This window comes from Muscardinus avellanarius (assembly GCF_963383645.1).
Source record: "Muscardinus avellanarius genome assembly, chromosome: 1".
Taxonomy (NCBI): Eukaryota; Metazoa; Chordata; class Mammalia; order Rodentia; family Gliridae; genus Muscardinus; species Muscardinus avellanarius.
Genome location: NC_137786.1, coordinates 116,805,228 through 116,823,852, shown reverse-complemented (window position 1 = coordinate 116,823,852; position 18,625 = coordinate 116,805,228). Strand labels below are relative to the sequence as shown.

The following is an 18,625-nucleotide window of genomic DNA, read 5'->3' as shown; positions in this document are numbered from 1 at the left end:
TGTCAGTACTTGGAAGGCTAAGACAGGAGGACCATAGATTAGAGGACAGCCTTAGCAAGTAGTAAGACTCTCAGCAACCTTGCAAGACCTTGTTTCAAAATGAAGAATAAATTAGGGCTGGGGGTATAGTTCGGAGGTAGAATGTTCCTGGGTTCAATCCCTAGTACCGCAAAACAAAAACAAAAAGCCTGGATCCTCAGATAAATGCCTAAAATAGATACCTTTCAAAATTCATGTACCTGAATGTGACCATACGAACCTAGGCTTGTGTGCTAAGAACTAAGTTCCCAAGAGCCTTCCCCTGATGACTGAGTGAAAGATCACATGTGTTATCACTCACTTTCGTTTGTAGTTTAAGCAAAAACTTACTCAAAATATTAAGTTAGCAATGTAAAATACTATTATACCTCATGAAACATAGACTCTTACCCAAAGGAACAGCATATCTCTTCAGATCAACCTATTTTAGAAAAATATTCACGATCAGTGTTTGAAGGTCACAAGTCTCAACAATACAATAATTAGAATGATACTCTTCCTACCTGAGGACAAATTGCCTTTAGTGCAAAGTCAAAAATGTCCTTTGAGGTCTGTGGGTCTAAAGATAGCAAAAAAAAAAAAGAAAAGCCTCCATTAGAGATCATGACAGTATCACCTGACATTACTTACCAACAACTTTGCAAATAATAGCTTTATTTTAGACATCTGCTTTAACCTCAAGTCTTGAGAATTCAGGAGTAACTTCTTCCACCACTGATCCAGATAGAGAGCTGTAACTTATTATAACTATGGAGTCATAATTGGCAGAAAGTGGAAAGAAAATCTGAAGCTACACATGGTGGTATGGGTCCGTAATCCCAGTACACGGGAGGCTGAGTCAAGAGGATCACAGGTTCGAGGCCAGCCTTAACAACTTAGCAAGCCCCTAAGCAATTTAGTGAGATTCTTTTTCAAACTAAAGAATAAAATTGGGCTAAGTGTAGAGTTCAGAGATAGGATGACCCTGTGTTCAATCCTCAGTACCACAAGAAAGGAAGAAAGAGATGGAAGAAGGGAGATAAATTTGAAATTAAATAGACACAGGTTTAGGGGTTTTATTTGTTTTTGTTTTTTTGTGGTGGTACTGGGGTTCCTGGAAGCCCTTCTACCTCCGGGCTACACTCCCAGACATATTTTATATTTTTGGAACAGGGTCTCTTACGCCAGCGCAGCTGGCTTCGAACCCGCGTGATCCTCCTGTCTCCACCTCCCGAGCGAGGGGATTACAAGTGTGCGCCGCCACGCCCAGCTGGTTTAGGGTTTTGTCTGTGTGTGTGTGTGTGTGTGTGTGTGTGTGTGTGTGTGTGTGTGGTACCGGGGATTGAATCCAAAGGCATTCTACTTCCAAGCTACACCCCCATTTTTTTATTCTTTATTTTGAAACAGGTTCTCACTAAATTGCGGAGGGCCTCACTACGAAGCTGAGGCTGGCCACAAACTGCGATCCTCCTGTCTCTGCCTCCCAAATGCTAGGATTATAAGTGTGTGCCACCACACCTGGCTAGTAGATACAGGTTTAAATTCCAAATCATAACTTATAAACTCTTTTAATAACCTTCCCAAGCCTCAGTTTTTTGATCTATAAAAGGAACAACTTAACCTCTTCTTCTGGGGTTGTCTGGAGAATTAAATGAAAAAACTCATTCAAGGCCAAATACATTTCCCTTCAATACTCCCAGGCATTTATTCTGCATATTGAACACAAAAAAATGGGAATTAAAAATATGAATGAAACATGACACTTCATCTTGGCAAAGTTACAAAGGGAGCGCAGAGCAGGCACACAACTATTATGTGAGATTCTTATTCTGGCCTGACTGAATTATAGATGTTTATAGAGCTGTCTCCACCAGATGTCACAGAGTATTCACAGATTTCTCTGCCCTTAGAAACAGGACTTAAAACAGCAAAAGACTGTTTGCTTTGATGGCAAGGACTAATGTACCTGAAGACAGCCCAGATAATTCTGTGATAAGGGATAGAGGAAGAATGGAATCAGAGATGCCTTAAGATAAGAAAAACATTAGCTTGTTTTTAGGATTATGCCCTAAAAGAGATACAAGGGAGCTACTTCAGGAATTCAAAACAAGGACAGACTTTTAGCTCTTTACATTCAAGAAAGGCAAAGCAACTGGGCATGGCAGTGCCCACCTATAATCCCAATATTTGGGAGATTAAGATAAGAGGATCACAGGTTCACAGACAGCCTCAGCAATCTCCTGAGACCCTCCGCAATTTAGTAAGGCCCTGTTTCAAAATAAAAAAATAAAGTAAGGTTGGGTGTATAGCTCAGAGGTAGAATGCCAAATGGTTCAATCCCAAGTAACACACAAAAGAAAAAAAAGAAAAAGAGAAGAAAGGTTTTACAGCTGTACATCTATAATCCTAGTATTTGGGAAACTAAAAAGGAGAATCATAAGTTCAAGTTCAGCCTCAGCAATAAATAAGGCTCTGTTTCCAACAGAAAAGCAAGCCAGGCACGTGGCACGTGCTTATAATCCCAGCACTTTGGAGGTTGAGAAAGGAGGAACACAGGTTATCAGCTAGCCTTCACAATTTAGTGAGAACTCATTTCAAAATAAAAATTTTAAAAAAGGTGGGGAAGGGGGGCCTGGTGTGTAGCTATAAGGAGTACAACACACCTGGGTTCAATCCACAGTACCAAAAAAAATTACAAAATGCTAAAGGAAGAAATACAGAATTGTTTCAAAACAAAAAGAAAAGCCGGATGTGGTGGCACATGCTTGTAATCCCAGCATTCGGGAGGCTGAAACTGGAGGACTGTGGTTCGGAGACAGTCTCAGCTACTTAGAGAGGTCCTCTGCAACTCAGTGAAACCTTTTCCTAGGAGGAAAGGGATAACAGGAAGAAGTCGAGTTATAGAAAGGGCCCTATAGTAAAGCAATTAAGGTGACCAATCAGAGGGTATGGAATAGGGGAGGATGAAGCCTCTTTAAAATGCAGGCGGTACATAAACAAATGTATCAAAGTTAATCACCAAACAAGCATGGGATCAAGGGAGGGGGAGGGAATGGGATGGGGACTAGATGAGGGCTAAATGGATGTTGTGTGCTTGTATATCCTCAAGTCTTGTATTCCAATGTGATATATGATTATAATGCACCAATAAAAATAAATTTAAAAAATAATAATAAATAAATAAAAACACAAACAACAGAAAGCCGGGCGTGGTGGCACAAGCTTGTAATCCCAGCATTAGGGAGGCTGAGACTGGAGGATTGCAGTTCACCGACAGCCTCATCTATTTAGTGAGGCCCTCCACAACTTAGTGAAACCCTGTTTCAAAATAAAGAATAAAAATAGGGCAGACAGGAGGTGTAGCTTGGAGGTCAAATGCCCCTGGGTTCCATCCCCCGCAAAAAAAAAAAAAAAAAAAAAAAAAAAAAAAACCCACAAACAACAAAAACTGCTGGCTAGACTGTGAAGTAGAAACTCTAATACATTGTTGGTGGGAATGCAAAATTAGAGTAACCACTTTGGAAAACAGTATGGAGAATTCTCAGAAGAATGGGAATGAACCTACTATATGATCCAGCAATATCACTTCTGGGTATCTATCCAAAAGAATGGAAACCAAACTACCAAACTAATGCATATGTATCCCTCTTTACAGTTGCACAATTCACAATTGCCAAACTATGGAACCAGCCAAAATGCCCATCAACAGATAAATGGATTACAAAGCTATAGAATATGTACACAATGGAATTTTATTCAGCCATAAAGAGGAACAAAATTATGTTATCTGCAGAGAAATTGATGGAACTAGAGAACATTATGCTAAAGGGATTAGTCAGTCACAAAAAGTAGAAAATCAGATGCTCTCCCTAATATGCAGAACATAGGGAGAAAATGGGTCATAAGAGGAACTCTAGACAACGAAGGAGAAACCTTAGATGAGCAAACGGAGACCTAACTGCAACCTGAGGGTGATGGGAGGGAGGAAAATCTCCTAATGCAAATGATGTATATTCATACATATGTGATGTGTAACTACAATCCACCAATAAAAAATTAAATAAATAAATAAGGCAATTTTGAGCCGGGCATGGTGGCGCACTCTTGTAATCCCAGCATCCGGGAGGCTGAAACCGGAGGATCACAGTTCACAGACAGCCTCAGCTACTTAGTGAGGCCCTCGGCAAATTAGTAAGACCCTGTTTCAAAATAAAGAATAAAAATAGGGGAGGGAGTGTGGCTCAGAGGTCAAATGCCCCTGGGTTCCATCCCCTGACCAGCAAAATAAATAAATAAATAAGGCAATTTTGCTTGGACTAGGGTTTGTGACTAAAGAAAGAAAATCAAGAGAAGCCCAGCAATACCTTCTTCCACCGTTTTCGTGAAGTTGCACAGAAGAGAGGACAGCCCCTTCAGACAGCCAGCCAGGACAGGCAGTTTGGGCTCTCTTAGAGTTGATGTCATCTAAAAACAAGTGTAAGGAAGAGTGCTGAGTGAGAAAAAAACAACCAAGTTTATGGCAGCAGAGTAACATCAAGTTCTTCCTACCTGTGTCTTCAGTTCACCCAGAAAAGCCCGGAACAGGCTTTCTGAATGACATATCATCTCACTGGGGTGGACCTCACCCAATACTCCTAGGAGCTCATAGACTTTCTCTAAAACTGAAAAATAAAATTTAATCAAATGAAAGCCTAAAACTACACTTAAACTTAAATAAATTAACACAAATTTATGAATAAGGAAATGAGGACATTTTTTTCAAAAGAAATTCTTTTTTTTAAAAAACAGAGTCTTGCTAAATTGCTGAGGCTGGCCTCAAACCTGCAATCCCCCCACTTTGGCCTTTCAAGTACTAGGATTACAAGTGTTCACCACTATGCCCTGCTTAAGTCTTATTATAATGTTTAGTTAATTCTAATCTTTTGAAATATTTGAAGATAACATAAATTCATCTTTTTTTTTTTTTTTTTTTTGGTGGTACTGGGGGTAGAACCCAGAGGCTTTTTACCTCCGGACTATACTCCCATACCTTTTTTATATTTTATGGAAACAGGGTCTCACTAAGTTGCTGAAAGCCTCACTAAGTAGCTGAGGCTGGCTTCGAACCTGCGCGATCCTCCTGTCTCAGCCTCCCAAGCACAGAAATTACAAGCATGCACCACCACACCTGGCCATAATTGCATCTTACCTGTGTCTGGTACCTTGCTTTTCAATGCAAGTTCTCCAAAGAATTTATTAAATAATTCTCCAACTTTAAATTCATCCATGAGTCTAGAACTTCTCAGAGTATAAAGTAACTAAAAGAACACAAATTGGCATTTTCAGAAGAGAAACATACAGAAAAGGCTGCCTCTAACTCAGCTTGTCTATGCACAGCCAATTTCAGAATGCTGTGTCTCTATGGGATTTACGATAGGTCTCTCAGGACTCACATCTATTCGGATGATCGATCGAAGATGTGGGGCTAAAGGTGGGTAGTGGAAAGCTATGAGGCAAAGATGGTCTAGGTCTAATTTTGCCTTCCCCTCAAGCCAGTAACAGAACTATATCTATTCCTTCAGACCCACTCAAAATCACACAGACCAACTAGGCCCAAAGGAACTCTCAAACAGAAATGCAAAATGGACACAGGGGTCAGGTGAAAGGGAGCCCCAGGAACCACATAAACAGAACATTCCAATTCCTACCACTGGATTTCAAGGAACAAAGCCCCAGAAGGTGAGGCAATCTTTTGGCAATTCCTAATAGCATTAGGTTTCACCAAAGACAGAAAGGGTAATAAAGAGAAAGGTAGTAGTTAATCCTTGTTTATTTCCCTCCTTCACTACCCTCACAACCTCAAATCTTTCTTTTACTATGCAGGAGGGTCTGAGAAGAACATCCAAGTGTCAGGTGATGAAAAAGAAGGGTGCATTTTCCCCACAAGGTCCACATGACTCACCTCTTCCTCTCCAAAAGACCCAAAATAAAATGCCAAATGCCAGCTTTCTGTTTTATAAGTTATTATATACATAATATGAAAAACATGGATATAGAAATAACAAAATTACCTTAATGAGAAGGTCTATGGCTGGAATTTTACATTTAGCAGCTCTGTCTTTTGTATAAACACTGGTACAAGTATTCTAGATTTTAAAAGGAGACAAACCAAATCACTGATAAGAAATGACAACTAAAGCCGGGCGTGGTGGTGCAGGCTTGTAATCCCAGCATTCCAGGAGGCTGAGACCTGGAGGATCGTGGTTCGCAAACAGCCTCAGCTACTTAGTGAGGACTTCTGCAACTCAGTGAGACCCAGTTTCAAAATAAAGAATAAAAAATAGGGCAGAGGGTGTAGCTCAGAGGTCAAATGCCCCTGGGTTCCATCCCCAGACCCGCAAAAAAAAAAAAAAATGACAACCAAAAGTTAGTAATGGCTAAAACTATAGCTGAGGAAAATATCATATATGACATAATAAAAAATAATATTTAGTTGTTAAAAGTAAAACATTAAGCCAAGCATGGTGGCACACACTTGTAATCCCAGTACTTGGGAGGCTGAGATGGGAGAATAACAGGTTCTAGGACAGCCTCAGCAAGTAGTGCAATTCTCATCAACCTAGCAAGATCATGTTTCAAAATAAAAATAAAATAGCCGGGGTTGGTAGGACATGCTTGTAATCCCAGCGTTTGGGGAGGCTGAGACAGAAGGATTGCGGTTCATGGACAGCCTCAGCTACCTAGTGAGGCACTTTGCAACTGTGTGAGACCGTTTCAAAATAAAGAATAAAAAATAGGGTTAGGGGTGTAGTTCAAAGGTAGAATGCTCCTGGGTTCCATCCCCAGTACCCAGTACCAAAAAAAAAAACAACACACAATAAAGCCAGGCATGGTGGCATACAACTGTAATGCCAGTGTTTGGGAGCCTAAGACAAGAAGATGATATTCTTACTAGACCAGCCTCAGTAACTTAACAATGCCCTCGATAACTGAGCAAGACCCTGTTTCCAAAAAATCTAGGGATAGGACTCTAACTTAAAAGTAGAATGCCTCTGGGTTCAATTGCTAGCACCAATAAATAAATAAACAAACAAACAAATAATAGTAAAGGGCTAGGGGTGTAGCTCATAGACAGATCACCCCAGGGTTCAATCCCTAGTACCACCAAAAAAAGAAAAAATAAACACAGGCAACAAAATAATCAAATAAATAAAACTATTTTAAAAATCTTTTAAAAACACAAAGTAAGTAGGCACTTGAGATTCCTCAAAGTGTCTGGATACAAAATCAATCTCAAAAAATCAGAAGCTTTCCTGTACACCAACCATAAATCCACTGAAAAAGAAATTCAGAAAACATTTACACTCAGGATCTCCCACAAAAAAATAAAATACTTAGGAATAAACTTAAACAAAGAGGTAAAAGATCTCTACAAAGAAAATTATAAAACAGTGAAAAAAGAAATCGAAGATCTTAGAAGATGGAAAGATCTTCCATGTTCATGGATAGGCAAAATTAATATTAAAATGGCCATCTTGCCGGGCGTGGTGGCGCATGCTTGTAATCCCCGCGCTTGGGAGGCAGAGACAGGAGGATCGCGCAGGTTCGAAGCCAGCCGCGTGCGCTGGCTTAGGAGACCCTGTTTCCAAATAAAAATGTAAAAATAGGTCTGGGAGTGTAGCCCGGAGGTAGAAAGGCTTCCAGGAACCCCAGTACCACCAACAATAAAAAAAAATAATAATAAAATGGCCATCTTTCCAAAAGTGATCTACAGATTCAATGCAATGCCCATTAAACTACCAAAATCATTCCTCACAGACACAGAAAAATCAGTCCTTAAATTTATCTGGAATAACAAAAACCCAGAATAGCCAAAGTAGTTCTCAGCAACAAAAACCATTTAGGAAGAATCACAATACCTGACTTTAAACTATACTACAAAGCCAATGTAATAAAAAACAGCATGGTACTGACAAAAAAAACAGATACATAGACCAATGGAATAGAAGACCCAAAAACAAGTCAACACACTTTCAGCAAATTGGTTTTTGACAAAGGGGCCAAAAACGTACACTGGAAAAAAGATAGCCTTTCAATAAATAGTGTTGGCAAAACTGGTTAACCATATGCAGAAAACTGTAAATTAATCCCACTTTCTCACACTGCACAAGAGTCAATTCAAGATGGATCAAAGACTTGGAAATCAAACCAGAGACCTTGAAGCTCCTTGAAGAGGGCATAGGTCCAACACTGCAACACATAGGCACAGATAAAAACTTTCTTAACAAGACCCCAAAGGCACAACAAACTAAAAGGCATATCAATATGTGGGACTGCATGAAACTGAAAAGCTTCTGTTCAGCAAAGGAAACTGTCAAGAACCTCAACCGAGAGCCAACAGAATGGGAGAAGATTTTTGCCACCTACATCTCCGATAGAGGATTAATATCTAAAATATACAGAGAACTCAAGAAACTCAACACTAAAAAAAAAAATCATCCAATAACAAAATGGGCAAGCGAACTAAATAGATACTTCATGAAAAAAGAAATTCAAACAGCCAATAAATGCATAAAAAAATGCTCAACATCATTGGTAATCAGAGAGATACAAATCAAAACTAGCCTGAGATTTCACCTAACTCCAACTAGAATGGCAATCATTCAAAACACAAACAACAACAAATGCTGGCGAGGATGTGGAGAATGGAACTCTAAAACATCTTTGGTGGGATCACAAATTAGTGCAACCATTTTGGAAAACAGTATGGAGAATCCTCAGAAGAATGGGAACAAATCTACCATTTGATCCAGCAATACCACTTCTGGGTATCTACCCAAAAGAAAGGAAACCAAACTACCAAACTAATGCATGTGTATCTATATTCATAGCTGCACAATTCACCATAGCCAAACTATGGAACCAGCCAAGATGTCCATCAACAGATGAATGGATTACAAAACTGTGGGATATATACACAATGGAATTTTACTCAGCCATTAAAAAAAACTCAATTACATCATTTTCAGGGAAATGGATGGAACTGAAGGACATTATGCTAAGTGAGATTAGTCAGTCACAAAAATTAAGAAATCAGATGCTTTCCCTAATACGTGAGAGTTAGGGAGAAATGGGTCATAGGAGGAACCCTAGATGAAAAAGGAAATCCTATAGAGGAGCAAACAAGACAACCTAAATGAGGGAATGGGGGGAGAGAAGAGGGAAATTCTCTAAAACACACAATGTACTTAAACATATCGAAGTCAACCACTAAGCCAAGCAAGGGAAGGAGGGATGGGAAGGAATGAGGTGGGAATTGGGTAGGGGTTAAATTGGTGGTGTGTACATGTATGTCCATACAAGTTTTTTACCCCAATATGATGTATGAATATAATGCACCAATAAAAAATTAAAAAAAATTATATATCACAGTAAGATTCAAGGTGATACAAACATAGATGCATATAGCACTTGGTGTATTTTTAAAAAAAGGCACTTATGTAAGATGTATGTGCGTGTGTGTGTGTATTTAAGAGTGATACTGAGGATTGAACCCAGGGGCATTCTACCTCATATCTACACTCCCAACCCTATTTTTTTTTTTTAATTCTTTATTTTGAAACAAAGTCTCACTAAATTGCAGAGAGCCTCTGCAAATCTGTGATCCAATCTGTCTCAACCTTCCAAGTACTGGGACTATAGGTGTGTGCCACCAACCTGGCAAAACTCACTTCATTGCTTTGTGTGTGTGTGTGTGTGTGTGTGTGATACTGGGGATGGAACCCAGGGGCTTTCTACCTCTGGGCTATACTTCCAGACCTATGATTTATTTATATGTATATATGTATATATATATACACATGTACACACATATATGTATGTATACATGTATACATATATAAATATATATGTATATACAGAAATGTATATACACACATATAAATATACACACACACACACACACACACACACACATTTTTTTTTGCAGTACTGGGGATGAAACCCAGGGGTATTCTACCTCTGACTTATACCCCCAGCCCTACTTTTTCTTCTTTATTTTGAAACAGGTTCTCACTGAGTTGCAAAGGGCCTCACTAAGTAGCTGAGGCTGGCTTTGAACTTACATGATCCTCCTGTCTCAGCCTACTAAGTATTGGAATTATAAACTTGCACCACCATGTCCGGCTTAACCCACGTGTGTGTGTGTGTGTGTGTGTGTGTGTGTGTGTGTGTGTGTGTGTGTAGTACTGGGGGTGGAACCCAGAGGCTTTTCAACCTCCCGGTTATACTCCCAGACCTATTTCATATTTTATTTTATTTGGAAACAGGGTCTCACTAAGTTGATGAGAGCCTCACTTAGTAGCTGAGGCTGGCTTCAAATCTGTACGATCCTCCTGTCTCAGCCTCCCAAGCGCTGGGATTAAAAGTGTGCACCATCACGCCCTAGCAACCCACTTTATTTCTAATGCAATCAAGCAAAAATAAGTAAACTCACCAACAAGAAGGGTATAAAGTAAAAACCCAAGTCCCTTACACCATAAATTAAAATAAATGTTGACACATGATGAGCTGGGTTTTTTTCTCCTTACCTTAACTTCAAGAGAGTAAGGCGTGATCTTTTCACCAATTTTTTCTAAGAAAATAGATAAAAACTTTAGGGCTTCTTCCCTGCAGTCACGAAACTATAATAAAAGAAATAAACAGTAAATAGAGACATTAAAAAAAAAACTCCAACATAAAGGACTATACAAGAAGCAAAATGAAAAGTTCTTCACTTACTTCATCAAAGCTGAGTGATTTCCGAATAAAGACAAGCAAGCCAAAATCTCTGGAAAACACTAAGGAAGTCTGTAATGCTGGACAAACAATCAGTAAATTAAAAGAGTTGCCAAGCATTTCTTAAACCATCCTACAATGACTGCAATATCTTCATTAGTAAGTAATAAAACACTAACCTAAGACTTATGTACTGAGACAAAGTAGAAAATCCTGGCTGAGATTCAACAGGGATGCCTACCCCAAAGATGCCCACATCATAATCCACAGTGTTTTATCTCAGAATATCAACTTTACACAGCAAAGGAATCAAGGCTGCAGAAGGAATTAGGTGCTAATCCGCTGATATTAAAACAGGAGGCAGAGGCCGGGCGTGGTGGCGCACGTTTGTAATCCCTGCGCTTGTGAGGCTGAGAAAGGAGGATCGCACAGGTTCGAAGCCAGCCTTGGGTACTTAGTGAGACCCTGTTTCCAAATAAAAAAATATAAAAATAGGTCTGGGAGTATAGCCCGGAGGTAGAAAGCCTCTGGGTTCCACCCCTAGTACCACCAAAAATAAATAAATAAATAAATAAATAAATAAATAAATAAATAAATAAATACAGGAGGCAGGCTGGGCAGGTGGCCCACACTTGTAATCCCACTTGTCTCAAATGGCTGAGACAGTAGGATCACGGTTCTCAGACAGCCTCAGCTACTTAATGAGGCCCTTTGCAACACAGTGAGACCGTTTCAAAATAAAGAAGAAAATAAAAATAGGTTTGGGGGTGTAGCTCGGAGGTAGAATGCCCCTGGTTTCAATCTCTGGTACTGCAAAAAATAAAATAAAATAAAATATAAATAAAACAGGAAGCCAGCTGGGCATGGTGGTGCATGCTTGTAATCCCAGAACTTAGAAGACTGAGACAGGAGGAACACAGGTTCTCAGGCAGCCTCAGCTACTTAGTGAGGCCCTTCACAAATTAGTGAGACCCTGTTTTTTTTTTTTTTTTCCTTAAAACATGATTATATTTTGTCTATGCTTAAAAAAGGAAATTGACAAATTTCAATAATTGTTGCTTTCAAAACAGTCCACCTTTTCCTGACATGCCAGATGACATATCCATTGCTGCACGGGAAAACTATAAGTATCTTTTCTTTTTAATATATTTTTATTGGTGCATTGTAGTCAAACATCACATTGGAATACAAGACTTGTGAGGGTATACAAGCACGCATCATCCAATTAGCCCTTATCCTGTCCCTGTCCCATTCCCCCACCTCAATCCCAAACTTGATTTGGTGATTAACTTTGATATATTTGTTTACGTACATCATGCGTTTTAAAGAGATTCCGTCTTCCCCCATCCCATCCCCTCTGATTGGTCACCTCGATTGCTCTTCCATGGGGCCCTTTCTTCAACCAGCTCTCCTCCCATTATCTATTTATTCCTAGTTTTTGCGTTTTAGGGAAAGCATCTGATTTTCTATCCTCTGTGATGTTTCTCTGTGTATGCCATATTGCAAGTTTTGTTCCCCACCAGCCTTGCCTCCTGGCAGACTCTGATACTGGCCTCGCTGGCTCCAGCAACAGCCTTGCCTTAAGGCAGGCCCAGATCCCTGCCCTGCTGACCCCGGCTTCGGCCTCACCCCTCGGGAGGCTCCGATCCCTTCTTCAGAGGCCCTAGCACCGGCCTTGCCTCAGAGCAGGCTCCAATCCCAGACTCGCTGGCCCTGAGATCGGCCTCACCCCTCAGCTGGCTCTGTTCCTGGCCTCAGAGGCCACAACACTGGCCTTGCCTCACGGCAGGCTTCAATCCTGTCACACTGGCCCAGTCTCTGGCCTCATCCCTCAGCAGGCTCCGATCCAGGCTTCGGAGGTCTCAGCTCCGGCCTTGCCTCACAGTGGGTCCCAATTCTGGCCAGGCTAGTCCCGGCACAGGCCTCACCCCTCAACAGGCTCTGATCCTGGCCTCGGAGGCCCCAGCACCAGCCATGCCTCACGGCAGGCCCCAGTCCCGGCCTTGCTGGCCCTGGCACCGGCCTAACCCCTCAGCAGGCTCTGATCCTGGCGTCGAAGGCTCCTGCCCCAGCCTTGTCTCACGGCTGTGAGACCCTATCTTAAAATAAAGAATAAAACAGGGCTGAGGGTGTAGCTTGGAGGTAGAATGCCCCTGGTTTTAATCCCTAGTATCACAAAAAAAAAAAAAAAAAGATATCTTGGATATTTCATGGAGCCCAGCATAAGCACATGCATGGGTCCTTAGTCCTTAAAAGCATGAGGAAGGCTGGGAATATGGCTCAGTAGGAGGTGCTGGCCTAGCATACAGGAGGCTTCAGCTTCACACACACACACAAAAAGAAAAAGCTCATGGTGGCTCATGCTTGTAGTCTCAGCATTCTGGAGGGAGAGGCTGGAGGATCATGGTTCACAGCCAGCCTCAGCTACTTAGCAAGGCCCTTTGCAACTCAATGATATCCTGTTTTGAAAAATAGGGCTGGGAGTGTATCTTAGAAGTAGAATGCCCCTGGGTATCATCCCCAATACCATAAAAAAAAAAAAAGGAAAGAAAGGAAGGAAGGAAGGAAGGAAGGAAGGGAAGGAAGGAAGAAGCGAGCGAGGAATGGTGGTGCATACTTGTATTCCAGCCTCAGCTACTTAGTGAGGCCCTCCACAACTTACCAAGATGCTTTTTTAAAATAAAGAATAAAAAATAGGGCTGGAGTGTAGCTCTGAGTTAGAATGCCCCTGGGTTCAATCGCCAGTGTCACCAAAAAAGAGAGAGAAAAGGAATGAGAAGAGAGAAATAGTTAAAGGAAGAGTAGGCCAGAGATGGGAGACAGGAAAGACAAAAGATTCCAAACTTCTCCTGAGAGGTACTTGACATACTATTGCTGACTTTGAAGATGGACCAAGGCCCTAATACCTGAAGAAACTGGGCACCTTCTAAAACCAAGGAACCTCAGCAAAGAAACAGAGACCTCAGGAGTCCTACAAGTTGAATGAATAAGGAAGCAAATTCTTTACCAAGAGCCTTCAGAAAATATACTTTGGTTCTAGCTTGCTAAGACTTAGGCTTCTCACTATGGAACCGTGAGGTTAACAAACTGGTCTCCTGTGTGTGTGTGTGTGTGTGTGTGTGTGTGTGTGTGTGTTACTAGGGATGGAACCCTGGGCCTTCTACCTCTTGACTACAATCCCAGACCCATTTTATATTTTATTTGGAAACAGGGTCTCACTAAATTGCTGAGAGCCTCACTAAGTAGCTGAGGTTGGCTTTGAACCTGCACAATCCTCCTGTCTCAGCCTCCCAAGTACTGGGATTATAAGTGTGTACCACGCCCAGCTCATGTTTTTAACACTATGTTCATGGCAATTGCTATAGCAACAATAGAAATCTAACACACTTATTTTCTCTTAAGTGAAAAGAAATATATAGTAAGCTTGTAAATGTTTTAGAAGTTGCTAAGCAAACAAAAATGAATTCTAACCTTGAAACCCTCAGATCTGAACGTGAATACATGTTTTGTTTTGTTTTGTTTTTGCAGTATTGGGGATGAAACCCAGGAGCATTCTACCTTTGAGCTATACCCCAGCCATAGTTTTTATTCTGTATATTTAGACTTTGTACCTTCGAGCTATATTCCCAGACCTATTTTACATTTTATTTGGAAACAGAGTCTCACTAAGTTGCTGAGACCCTCACTAAGTAGCTGAGGCTGGCTTCGAACCTGTGCGATCCTCCTGTCTCAGCCTCCCAAGTATGGGGATTGCAAGCTTACACCACCACACCCAGCTTATTCTGTATTTTGAAACAGGGTCTGAGTTGCAAAGGGCCTCAATAAGTAGCTGAGGCTGTCCTCTAACCGTGATCCTTCTGTCTCAGCCTCCCAAATGCTGGGATTACAAGTGCACACCATCAGACCTGGCTACATAATGTAAATTTTTGAAAAATGTTTCCAGATTATTAACATCCTTGACAACACATGAATAGTAATGAGGATTGCGCCTGTACTGATTGCTAATAAGGGCAGTATTAATTGTTAATAAGAACAAGTTTTTATACTCAGGCAAAACAATAAAATTCTTTTGTCTGTCTGCAGCTAAGGTTGACCTTGGTCAGTTAAAAGTTGGCTGTTAGCTGGGTGTGGTGGCCCATGCCTGTAATCCCTGTGCTTGGGAGGCTGAGACAGGAGGATCACACAGGTTTGAAGCCAACCTCAGCTGCTTAGTGAAGCTCTCAACAACTTAGTGAGCTCCTGTTTCCAAATAAAGTATAAAATAAGTCTGGGAGTATAACCCGGAGGTAGAAAAGCCCCTGGGTTCCACCTCTAGTACCACGAAAAAAAAAGAAAAAAAAAAAAGGTTGGCTCTTTACCCATTTAAACACTGTTAAAACAGAGACACCTACACTCAGAAAAAGAATTATATACACTCTCACAACAGTTTAAAGTTAAAAGATAAAGAAACAGGCTATGTTAACCCCATATTAATTTTTTTTTTCCTGGTCTGGGAATGGAACCCAGAGGCATTTGACCTCTGAGCTACATCCCCTGCCCTATTTTTTAATCTTTATTTTGAAACAGGGTCTCACTGAGTTGCGGCAGGCCTAAGTAGCTGAGGCTGTCTGAGAACTATGATTCTCTGGTTTCAGCCTCCCAAATGCTGGGATTACAAGCGTGCGCCACCACACCCAGCTCCCATATTAATTATTAATAACAAAATAATTATAGCTCCAAACCTCTATACTTTGAAGACTATATTTCTGTATCTTCCTTTTATCATAAAACAGGTTTTTGCTGGTCTTCCTGGTGCGCGCTTGTGATCCCAGGACTAGGTAGGCAGAGACTGGAGCCTGTTCCTGGACAGCCTCAGCAACTTAGTGAGGCCCTTCCCAACCCAGTAAGACCCTGTTTCAAAAATTAAAGAGACTAACAAATAGGAGTGGGGGTATAGCTTGAAGGTACAATGCCCCTGAGTTCCAGCAGTGCAGTTCTGCCTATATTTTTTTCTAAACTAGCTAAAAACAGGAACTCAGGGTGACATCCCACACTGTTACAGATACCATAAAAATATCTTGTTTAAAGGGTGATTTACAGCCGGGCGTGGTGGTACACACTTGTAATCACTGCATTTGGGAAGCTGAGGCAGGAGGATTGCAGATCGCGGACAGTCCCAGCTACTTAGTGAGGCCCTATGCAACTTAGTGAGACCCTATTTCAAAATAAAAGAATAAAAAATAGGGTTGGAAGCCGGGCATGGTGGCACACGCTTGTAATCCCCGCGCTTGGGAGGCTGAGACAGGAGCAAGGCACGGGTTTGAAGCCAGCCTCAGCTACTCAGTGAGGCTTCCAGCAACTTTGTGAGACCCTGTTCCCAAATAAAAAGTATAAAAAAAGGTCTGGGAGTATAGCCTGGAGGTAGAAAGCCTCTGGGTTCCACCCCCAGTACCACCAAAAAAATAATAAATAATTAAAAATAGGGTTGGGAGTGTAGCTCGGTGGTCAAATGCCTCTGGGTTCCATCCCCAAACCCGCAAAAAAAAAAAAAAAAAAAAAAAAGAGGGTACACTGAGTAGATGAAGTCTGCATAACTTTTTTTTTTTTTCCTTTGCCGGTCTGGGGATGGAACCTGGGCCATTTGACCTCTGTCTGAACTACACTCCTTGCCCTATTTTTTTTTTTTAAACAGGATCTCACTAAGTTGCAGAGTGCCTCACTCAGTAGCTGAGGCTGTCTGAGAATCGCGATCCTTGATCCTCCAGTCTCAGCCTCCTGAATGCTGGGATTACAAGTGTGCGCCACCACACCCGACTTGCTTTTTTTTTTTTTTTTTTTTTGGTGGTACTGGAGGAGGAATCCAGAGGCTTTCTACCTCTGGGCTATACTCCCAGACCTTTTTTTTTTAATATATTTTATTTGGAAACAGGGTCTCACTAAGTTGCTGAAAGCCTCACTAAGTAGCTGAGGCTGGCTTCGAACCCATGCAGTCCTCCTGTCTCAGCCTCCCAAGCGCAGGGATAACAAGGGTGCGCCACCACGCCCGGCTTGCATGATATTTTTAAAAAATATAAGCTAGGGTTCCATCCCCAGTACCGAAAAAAAAAAAGAAAAAAAAAAAAGAATATAAGCTGCATGTGGTGGCACATGCCTGTGATCCCAGTACTTGGGAGGATGAGACAAAAGGAACACAGGTTTCAGGCCAGCCTCAGTAACTTAATCAGGAACCTTAGCAACTTTGTGAAACTATGCTTAAAAATCAATAAATAGGGCTGGGTGTGGTGGTGCACCATTGTAATCCTAGTACTTGGGCGGCTGAAACAGGAGAATCGCACAGGTTTGAAGCCAGCCTCAGCTACTGAGTGAGGCACTCAGCTACTGAGTGAGACCCTGTTTCCAAATAAAGTATTAAAATTGGTCTGGAAGTAGAGCTCTGATGTAGAAAAGCTCCTGGGTTCCACCCCCAGTACCACACACACACAAAAAAAGAATAAAAAAATAGGGATGGGGATATAGCTCAGAGGTACAAAGCCCCTAGGTTCAATCCCCAGTACCAAAAAAGAAAAGAAAGGAACAGATACCCAGGGAAGGTTGACACAAGATAATAGGTTCAAGGGCAGCCTCAGCAACTGAAATTTTCCTTAACCTAATGAGACCCTGTTTAAATTAAAAATAAAAGCCATACGCGGTGGCCCACGCTTGCAATCTCAGCCTTTGGGAAGCTGAGAGAGGAGGATCACAGTTCTCTGCCAGCCTCAGCTACTAGTGAGGTCCTTTGCAACTCAGTGAGCTCCCGTCAAAATAATAAAAAATAGGGCTGGGGGCAGAATGCCCCTGGTTCCATCCCCAGTACTGTAAAAATAAATAAACAAATAAATAAGTAAAATAGAGATGGGGGTGTAGCTCAGAGGTAGAACACCCCAGAGTTCAAGCCCCTATACCACACACACACACGCACACACACACACACACACACAGCATGACTTTCCAATTATATTTCTGCAAATCTTAAAAGCGGAAAGCGCAGGGTGTGGTGGTGTACACCTGTAATCCCAGTACATGGAAGGCCGAGACAGGAAGATCACAGGTTCAGCCAGCCTCGGTAACAAGACAGTTTAAGCGAGACTTAATTGAAGGGGGAAAGCTATCCGTTGTCTTTTCCGACTTTGGAAAACAAGGACTGACCATTTTGAGGCCATTTCACCAACTTTGGCTATAAAACACCTTTTTCTAATGCTGGGGAAGGAGGAAATCAGCTGGGCAAATCATCGTGCACACCATCCACAGAAATCCCGGAACCTCACGGTGCCGTTAACTACACCCTGGGTCGCACGCTGGCTGGCTGGCTGCAAGACTGCGCAGCCCAGGGGCTCGGGCCAGGACCGTACCCACCCAGAACCGCCGCACTGGAGCTCAGCACGCACTCCTGCCCCAGGCCGCGTATCAGCTGATGACTAGACTCCGCGGCGCTGTAGCGGTCCGAGGCGGACAAGGACTCTTGCAGCTGCAGCAAGTTGCTCCGCAATACCTCTTTGGAGTCCGCCATGATAAGGACATTAAGCGCGAATGAGCGAGCCTAGCCACGGAGGGAACTTCGGCGCTGCGCGGGGCGGGGCTACGGCGCGGGGCGCGGGGCGGGGCTACGGCGCGGAGGTGGGCCGGAGGCTAGGAAGTGGGGACCGGGCCACGGCGGGGGCGTAGTCAGCAACTGGGCGGGGCTACGTCTCGGGCGGGGCTACGACGTGTGGGGCGGGGCTACGGCGCGTGGCGGGGCGGGCGGGGTGACGGGGTAGGGCGGGGCGGAGCCCGAGCGGAACCTTCCACTAGCCTCTGGCTGGGAGGCCCCTGTCAGCATCCTGCTGGGACTTGATGG

General features: G+C 42.3%; 1 protein-coding gene across 3 annotated transcripts in view; it reads right to left on the bottom strand.

Annotated features, from left to right (window-relative positions):
- Positions 1-18,298, bottom strand: part of PRKDC (protein kinase, DNA-activated, catalytic subunit) — a gene marked incomplete at both ends in the record, with an annotated part of 201,911 nt that extends 183,613 nt beyond the window's left edge. For all 3 annotated transcript variants that reach the window (XM_080713685.1, XM_080713686.1, XM_080713687.1), the window contains 9 exons: positions 430-460; positions 543-598; positions 4,383-4,482; positions 4,567-4,679; positions 5,207-5,315; positions 6,069-6,143; positions 10,587-10,679; positions 10,777-10,853; positions 18,145-18,298. In XM_080713685.1, coding sequence (XP_080569811.1) covers positions 430-460; positions 543-598; positions 4,383-4,482; positions 4,567-4,679; positions 5,207-5,315; positions 6,069-6,143; positions 10,587-10,679; positions 10,777-10,853; positions 18,145-18,298 — 808 coding nt within the window. The remainder of the gene's footprint in view (positions 1-429; positions 461-542; positions 599-4,382; positions 4,483-4,566; positions 4,680-5,206; positions 5,316-6,068; positions 6,144-10,586; positions 10,680-10,776; positions 10,854-18,144) is intronic.
- Between the last annotated feature and the right edge of the window lie 327 nt (positions 18,299-18,625).